This window comes from Dioscorea cayenensis, chromosome 8 (genome assembly GCF_009730915.1).
Source record: "Dioscorea cayenensis subsp. rotundata cultivar TDr96_F1 chromosome 8, TDr96_F1_v2_PseudoChromosome.rev07_lg8_w22 25.fasta, whole genome shotgun sequence".
Lineage (NCBI taxonomy): Eukaryota > Viridiplantae > Streptophyta > Magnoliopsida > Dioscoreales > Dioscoreaceae > Dioscorea > Dioscorea cayenensis.
The window spans coordinates 5,622,794-5,632,119 of record NC_052478.1 but is presented as its reverse complement, the minus strand read 5'-3'; the positions used below and the strand labels follow the sequence as shown (position 1 = coordinate 5,632,119).

The 9,326-nt window shown below is 30.9% G+C and overlaps 1 protein-coding gene across 1 annotated transcript; it reads right to left on the bottom strand.

Moving 5' to 3' along the window:
• Positions 1 to 32: 32 nt before the first annotated feature.
• On the bottom strand, positions 33 to 6,380 carry LOC120267192 (protein virilizer homolog). Its single transcript, XM_039274888.1, has 4 exons — positions 6,105 to 6,380; positions 4,310 to 4,412; positions 2,044 to 2,132; positions 33 to 186 (listed from the first exon to the last, which is right to left on the bottom strand). The coding sequence occupies exons 2-4, from the start codon at positions 4,382 to 4,384 to the stop codon at positions 33 to 35; spliced, it is 318 nt and encodes a 105-aa protein (XP_039130822.1). The 5' UTR covers positions 4,385 to 4,412; positions 6,105 to 6,380.
• Between the last annotated feature and the right edge of the window lie 2,946 nt (positions 6,381 to 9,326).

The following is a 9,326-nucleotide window of genomic DNA, read 5'->3' as shown; positions in this document are numbered from 1 at the left end:
CAGATCACACAAGTAAACTGTTGCAGAACTGACTATTCAATTATACAAATACAATAGCATACCTCAACTTCTAGTATATTTGATGAAGAATGAGAATAAAGAAATGGCTGGCAGAGACGCCGAAAGCGTGACTCCCCTTCACAATGGACAAAAACTTCCAAGGCAAATGAAGGAGGTGAAGTAGCCCTTCAAGAGAAGTTAGTGCAAAATATGCGTAAATCACTTTGACATCTGATGACAGATGAATAGTAGAAGAAAAAAGAGATATACAACTTAGATAAGTAATAGTGATAAAGCATTTAATTAGCAGAAATGTAAATTAGTATGAACTTCCTACAATGTATACCAGATACTTGAACCTTAAAAACAAACTTCAAAGGAATTTACACCATGCTAATATTTCTATGGAAACATGGTGTTGAGGCCTGTGACTGGTTTTTCCAGGCACATTACTAGGGCTGCAGTTGTAAGCGAGATGCTATAAAAAAAAATATGATACGGAGTAAAATCCATCTTAAAAAAAAAAGGTCAGGCTATGTTTTCTAGAACAAAGTCCATTTACATATGCCTCTTATTGTCAGTTTTTGGTCTTAGAAAAAATCTACACACATTTCAATTCCATACTATAAGTAGATATGATTCAAGTGACACTGAGTAAAATGTGAATTTTTAGTATTGATAATATATTACATAAAAAGTTATCATGCAATTCTTAAATTTATTATATAAAGAGCTATATAGACAACACATACAAGAGCGCCTATGGAGCATGGAGCCAAGAAAAAGAAATCTTCACTTTTCATAATTATATACTGATATTCAAGTAGAAAACCAAAAGAACATGCCAGGGTTATATCTCATTTCCTATATTTATAATGCAAGATCATGATTAAGAGTTCTTTTCTTATGCAATTCAACAGAAACCAAAACTACAATAAAGACAACAGCTCACTCCTCAAGGAGCCAATAGCATGGGATTAAAAGCATTAATATTTGAAGCAGTGCACCTCCAAGTAGATGCAGGCCCTGGCAGACAAACTGAAATGCATGTCATACATTGACAAACTTATCCCTATTCCCACCTCAAGGGATGCTTCCATCAATTCACAGTACATGATTGACATGATTGCTCATCTTTGCTAGGTTTCATAGTATACATGGTTTGCACTTTTTCTGCCATCTTTACTAGTATCAATGGAACTTCAACATCATAAAACTACAGCATGTGTATGTGTGTACACTCGCAGGCATAACATGGCAATATATTGTTCACAAATATATTAATTAGCCAGCCACTCATTTCACCATGCCACATTAAATGTATGGTCCATTCTCTTTCTTCCATCTTTACTAACAAGAGTTGAAGTTACTGATAGTAAATCACCAATAATAATAAGAAGTCTCAGAAAACACACAGCTATAATATGGACATTACATAATTAGACTACTTGTGCATATGTAAAGCACGCAAATGTGTGTTGTCACACAATTAACGACAAATCTCGATGGCACAGGATAGCCAGAATAGTTCATATTATAATCAGCCAACTACATGCTTCTTCAAGTATAATACTAAATCAAATTAATAGCAGGCAGATCACTATGTATATGATTAAGTATGGAAATTGCTAAGAAATGAACTTGAGAAAGAAAGTAAAAAAAATTGGATGGCACAATAAGCCTAAACAAGAATTGATTTCTGGATGAATAGTTAATGAAAGCAAATCAGCAAGAAAGGAAAATGTAAAAAAAACTCAGGTTTTCAGGCTAGGCATATAATGAAATTGAATGGTGGATGAGTTTAGACAATAAAAAAAAAGAATTGATAGACAACAGACAATGGACACAGTCAAACCATTTTGGTGATTAAGTGTTGAGTAGTATAAGTCTAATAAGTATATGCATAAGATTTATCAATATGTTGAAGGAATGCCATTTTCCACAATCATAAGTTCCTCAAAATTCAACTTGAAAATCCTCTTCTAAATAAAATATGAACAAAAAATTCTGAAGTGGATTCAACAGCAATACATCATGTCATACCCAATGAGTGATATGTTTGGAGTTGATGGAGAAGCATTCTGCTCAAGAAACTCACAAGCAGTTATTACAACTGGTTCAGCAAATACCACCTGTAAGAGAAGAAAATCGCTTAAGTCATTGCGCTGTCTGGATGTGTCAAAATGGCAAATTTCTTGATCATCAGTAATCTATCCCTTAAAGCATTGCTTGCTTTAGAAGAAATTAGGAAAACTATAGCCTTATAGTCTTATATTCTTAATAGCGTGTGTGCGTGTGAATAGCTTTGGAGTAAGAATCTGCACCACCAAATTGGGCAATAATTAGCAACATATATTCCCCAACAGTTGAAAATGCATTTGCTTCATCTTTCCATAGCAATATAAGCAGCTAAGCGCAAACCACAAAACAATAAGGTCTCTCATGTTGTGTCAATTCTTTTAGATTGGAGACTGAAACAACTTATTTGTTAAATTAATGGTTAGCTTCGAGCGAACTAGAAAACTATTACGCTTCAAAAGCACAACCAATTGGTCAATTGATATTCATGCAATGTTCGAATTGCACTATCTGGTAGAAAAGCCCTTTTTCCCTTACCACATTTATCACTTCACCAGATTTTATGATGAAAATATCCTAATGCTTAGTAGCATTCAAAATATACTTAATGACCCACGGAAAAAGAAATAAATAAATAAGCCATTAAATACAGTCCAGCAATCTTGCAATGGTGTAAAGGACACAACTAAATGAGCACTAGATTCAATAAATGTCAGATCCCATTAAATCTAGATCAAATTCCATCCCAGTATAAATCAACTTTAACTAAGGTCACTTCACCTGTGTGATAGTTTATGAATTTCCACCCTCAGGTCTCAGGAAATATACCATTACTCGTTACTTGGGAAAAGGGCACATCAGCCCTAAACAAAATTAGTTTTACTCCAAATTCTTAAGATTTGTTAGTGAAAATATCACAATTAATTCAAAACCTTTTCTAGATATTACATTACTTGATCATGACACAGTTTAGAACCAATCATGCCATATAATCCTAATTTTCAAAGTGAACTATATCATAAATATTCTTGAGTGGGGAAAACACCAAATTGGAATTACAGGAGCTTTATTGTTGTTGACACAAGGTTCCTCCTCGCACTGTCACTACTGATTCAAGATGAACTTGATATAGCTTGATCCAAAACTGAAATCAGGACCATAATTGAGCTTGAAGAAACAACCTTGACCTAAATCTCATTGTTTAGACCTCACTAAAACATAATTTAGAACATAAAACAAAAGCATCAAACTTGATTTGACATAAGCCCAGCCAGGACCAGATCAAATTGCATCTTAAACTAATAAGACACTCACACCCTAAAGATATTGAACTAGACTTAGACTGATAGCCATAACCAGGAATATTTAGGTTAACTGAAGGGGCCATGTTATCATTTGTACCGCTTGTACACGCATCAGTATTTCATGATTTTGCAAAGTCATGCAACCCAAGTAACCAAACCCATAATCCAATTTCTGGTGTAATTGTTGGCTTTAAACCCAAAAGTCATTTGCAATACATCATTTCATTCGAACTTGAATGTTGCATCACAAATAAAATAAAAGGTATAATCTTAATAACATGAGGTCATACACTTTAAATATAACTGTCGGAAATATTTGGGTTGATCAAGTGATCATCTCTAAAACAATCTTAATATAGTAGTTATGCACAACATAGGTTTACCAGGTTCCTTGATTACTTACATAAATTAGCCAATTAAAATGAGTCACATATTATTTATTAAAAAGAACACTTTCATTCCATACATATAAACCAATATGGTATTAACACTGCCTAAAATTAGTTCATATTAATCAAATAATAAATCCTCAAAGAACACTGTCCAATTAAATATTTAAATATTATCTTAGTGCAAGTAGAAGAAAAGTATGTGTGCAATGTTAAGAATTCAGAAATAAAAAACTAAAGCAACATCTTATAGATTACATAACATAAATAAATACATAATGAAAAGGGAATGTTTTACATCATTATATGGTTTGGAAGTAAACAGCCTTCAAACTACAAAAGAAAAACAGACAGCATACATAAAATCCTTAAAATTCATATACACAAGCATGTAAATAAAAAGAAATATCAACGAAAATTCTCTAAAGTTAACAGTGACTACTTATAAACATTTATAGGCTATTTTCTTTCATAAGCCAAACAAGGGGATTAATTATCATGGCAAACTCATACTTAAAAGTCTGCGATTTGACTAACCTCATCAACATACTCATCAAGTTGGGAATGTATAAATGAGTGGGCAAACAAGATGCATGGCTCTGGCCGACCCATTCCCTTTCTGAGTTTTACAAGGACATACCTGCAAATTGAAAGAGCAATAACATAGCAAAAGGAGTTAGATGGTTTTGGCTAACCAACTTCACACACTCTTAATTAACATGAGAAAAGTCTACAGTTCATGTGACATGTTACATACTATGTTTTCTTGTATAAATTGATAAAACAGTGGAAGTTATTCAAACATCCATTTCAATCACCAGAAATAATAATTGCTAATGGCTTCATCCTTGAATATTCAAACTAGTCAAAACACTACAACCCATTATCTTTCAACACACACACACACACACACACACTAAAGAGTGATAAATTGAAATCAAATAATTCATTAAATTTTCAGTGAAGTTCAGTAGGTTCTAAAATCCAATCACTTTTTCTCAAATGCTCATAAGTTATTGGAATTAAAAACATCCTTAGACCAGAAAATGGGCGACGTGTATTCTGCATGCAATCAAGAACCAAACAGAGGATAAAACAAAAGGAGGTTGCGCACTGCAGCCAAAAGAAGAAGGAAGAACCCCAACAGTCCTGCAATTGATATTATCCTTCCACATATATTTCCCAAAATACTTCACAAAAAGTTTATTCATATCCATTAAAACAAAGGAAGCTAACTAAACAGATAAGAAACATCAAATGCAACACCAAATTTTTACCATCTGTGTAACAGGGATAGCTTTGAGGAAAATTTTACCCCTACAGCATCACATTCAAAAATTTTAAAATCCAAATTAAATCAACATATTCCATAAAGTTGTTATTTGATTCCCTTGAATAAACATATCAAACAAAAATAGTCTCTAACCAGAACCAAGAATAAGAAAAAAGGCACAGCCATGGCATTTATATTAAATAAAGTCTAAAATGGAGGACCAATAAAGAAAATGAATCTAAAGCTCAATCGAAGCCAGGGGGGAGAGAAACAAGATTGTCAGAAGGGGAGGGTTTGCAAGCCCCAGAAAGGCATGACCCATCCACCTCATTTTAAAGAACTCTATGCCTACAGAAGGCCATTAAATGTCATTATAGCAAAAGGACCTAAATCAAGCATAAATTGAAAAAGAGAAATAGAGACCAGGAAATCACACATCAAACACATAAAATTTTACATGACTCAATCCACAAGAACCTACTCAAAAAATCAAAGGCAAATACAGAAAGCTCCACAAAAAGGCCCAAAACAGCATGTTCAATTAATGGATGCCTGGGCCTGCCATATTAATTGTATTTCGTGGTTTCCCCCCTTTTTTTATTGCATGAACATATGCATCCAGTAATAACAACATATTCTCAATAGAGTTCTCAACTTTCATAAATCCCCTCCAAGTATTTTTTTTTAACCATTTACCTAGTATTGCTTTTCTAAAACAAATGTAGAAAAACTCCAAATAACACAAAATTCTTGTGCAAAGATTCACTTAACAATAAGTAGCAATTAAATAGACAGCAAAATTTTCAATCTCACATCAAATTTCTTTCAAAATAAAATCGCTCACCAACATACTCAAACCTAAAATTACAAGAAGAAAAGGCTAAGATTGTTAAAAATAAATGAAAAAAAAAGGACCTGAAGAACAAAGGAATAGCAATCAAACATGTGCCCAAACCCTATCAAGATCGAAGGCAAAGTAATAAAAATCATAAAAATAGATCAAACGAAAATTCCCTTCAAAAAATCAAGCTCAAAAGTAGCGAAGGCGAAGGAGGGTACCTTCGCTTGATCACTGGAGAGAAATTAAAGATGTAACCCTGGTCCGCTGAGCGGAGAACCTTAACGAGAGCTATTACCGTGGCACTGCGCCGACCGCCGGAGAGACAACACCGGATGGGCAACGGCGAAGCGAAGAGGAAGCGAGAGGCAGAAGCGAACAGGCGGGGGAGGAGAGGAGAGAACTAATGGTGGAAAAGTCTCAGAGGTTTTGAGATTTTTGAACCTCGCGGTGCATAGAGAGACGGAGAACAGGAAGGGTTGAGACTTGGAAATTGGAATTAGGGTTGTGTGAATGGGCGCGCTCTGGACTCGATCGGGCTTGGTTTCGTGAGTGGGTTTTTTTTTTATTTAATTATTTTTATTTATTTTATTATTATAAAAATTAATTTCATTTAGTCATTATTTTATTTTAAATTAGATGATTTTTTTATAAAATTTGCTGGATTATTTAAAAAAAAAAAATCTGTTATGATCCAATGGTTTGAATCCCACCATTACAATTATATAACACAAGAGTTCTAAGAAAGAAGACAAAAGTTGGAGTCTTTTCTTCAATAATACTATTCATACACTATACACTTGGGTTCAATACTGTTTATAGATCTGGATCACGATATATGGTGCACCTCCGTATTTATTCAGGGCCGCTCAAGGGTAAAGCGAATGAAATAATTGCTTCAGACACCAATATTTTTAAAATCTTAAATAACTTCTAATAATTATCATAATACAAAATGTTTTTATTTAATATTTAGTCAATGTTATATAATTTTAGCTAACTTTTAAAATTTTAAATAACATATTAAGATATTAAAAAAATTTATTTTGATGCTTAATCAATCTCATATTTTTTCTAACCAACTTTTCAAAATTCTATTTTGATCCGCTTTTCTCATGCATTTATTTCTCTAAAATTAATATAGTATTCATTAATTTTAATTGTTAATAAGAGTTTTTGTAGTTTTTACATTGTCACATTTTTACTTTCATGAGTTTTACTCGCAAATATTAGATATATCTCTTCAAGCAATGCTATTCAACCCAAATAATTGGGTTGAAATTTTTGCCAAACGCTAACCCCGCCTCCAGGGTAACAATTCGGCCCTAATTTTGACCCAACAATTCGCCCAGAATAGCATTTTTCTCAATCACAAGTTTAGTAAAATAAGGTATAAATAAATTTTAATTTTTATTCATATGAAAAATGCTACTTTTATTTTAAAAAAAAAATTCTACCTCATATTATTTAAAATAAATCAAATAAAAATAATAAAATTACTATATTAAATAAATTTGATGTTGAGTGATAATAAATAATATGGCTAGCCAAACATAAAATCTTCAAATATTTTTGTTATTAAACTTTATATATATATATATATATTTTTTATTGAACTTATCAATACATAATTGTCAATATTTAGGATATTAATATAAAATAAAATTATAAATATAAGTAAAATTCTAAAAAAATGCAATTGCTATCGCAAAATCTCTAAAATAAAAAAAACATTGCAGATCTCATGGATTTGTGAGTATTTTCTCTTTGATCAATTATCTCCAAATTTATGTTTTATTTTTATTATAGGGATTTATCGTTTTTTCCTGTTTGTTTTATATCTAATTTATTTTTTTTAATTTTTTTGTGATTATTTGTCATGTAAAAATATTTATATTTGTTGAATGATTTTTAGATATTTGTTAAATATTTGTTTCATTATGAAAATTATTGTAAAAAATTATTATATACTTGTTGTGATTAATTGTTATGAAAATTTTAATTATTCATTAGATTATTTGTTGAATAATTGTTGTATTTAATAATTGACTTATATATGAGTTTGTTTAAAGTTGTTTTTTTAATTGCAGTATTTATTAATTTAATGTTAAACTAGTTGAGTTAATCGTTAATTATGTAGATATGATAGTGGTTTTACACATAAACCAAATTTTATAGATGGATATATATTTTATTTTTTTTTCAAATATTGATTATTATAATCGCAAGTTTTAGTTAATAGAATTATTTAATATTTAAAAAAATTTAAATTTAAATTAAGCACCCCTGTAATTTTAGTTATGCTTCCTCCACTACTTGCATTTACTTTCCCTATAAAGGAACAATATAGTGTTTGGTATGAACTTTAAATATTGTAATTGAAATACATGCAAAACGAATCCCTTGTTTGGTATGAATAAGCTTTACATGCAAAGTTATGATTATTCTCAATTTTACCTTTTAATAATAATAAAATAAAATAAAACCATACTTTAAATAGATGTTTAATTTTTTACATTAATCAATGGTGTATATATAAATAAATTAAGAAAGTTGCTTATATACCCAGCAAAAGTAGGTATTTAACTTATATTCTTCTATTATGAGAAATTTGATTACCCGAACTTGATAATCCACGAAATACGCTATTCTTAAAAAAAAATACAAAAAAAATTAGAGGACTTACAGAGATGGTCTTGTCCTAGGGTTTTGAAAAGAAAGAAGGGGTTCTCAAAAGGAAGACAGGACAAAAGAGAAGAATTTTTATTTTATAAAGGGATAACATTGGAATTTTACATGTCTCATAATTTTACAACCGTGATGTAATCTGTTTCAAAACCCTAGGACAAGACCAGTGAATCCTTTTCCCTGGTCAAAGGGAAAGTAATTGCAAGTTGACCATTACTTTACATGCTTTTTTTTTTCAACTAAACACATGAAAATGTTTTACAACTTTAACTAAGGGAAAGTTGTTACTTTCCCTCATACCAAACGGCCCCTAAATAGGTGGCGCTTGTCACATATTCATTATATATATATATATATATATATATATATATATATATATATATATATATATTGTTATGGTATATGTTTGATGTTTTTTATTTTTTTGAGAAGCTGAATTCTTTGGGAGTTGGTTAGAGTGAAATTTATAATGCGGAGCTTTCTATCTGAAAGTCGGTATTATGACTAATGGTTCTTTTTAGATGTTTTTGCTGAATTATTTGTTTTGAAAATTTGACTGAATGCACAAAGGTTTTATTATGTTATGTTTAGTGTTGCATTTAAAGATCTGGTGGGGTGCCAAGATACCTCTGAGTAAAGGATTATGAAGGCAACAACTAAATGTGAAATTAGGGTTTTTTTTTTCATTTTTTTTTTGTAATTAATTAATGTGATTGGACACGTGTGAATCTACTAATGCCTTCGATTTTGAAGTA

Bases quoted from the DNA above. Each gene is read 5' to 3' on its own strand.
- LOC120267192 (XM_039274888.1), bottom strand. From the start codon at position 4,384: ATGGGTCGGCCAGAGCCATGCATCTTGTTTGCCCACTCATTTATACAT. The intron at 2,133-4,309 runs GTTAGTCAAATC...CTTCTCTTACAG, and splicing joins TTGATGAGTATGTTGATGAG to GTGGTATTTGCTGAACCAGT. The intron at 187-2,043 runs GTATGACATGAT...CTTCTCTTGAAG, and splicing joins CCAAACATATCACTCATTGG to GGCTACTTCACCTCCTTCAT.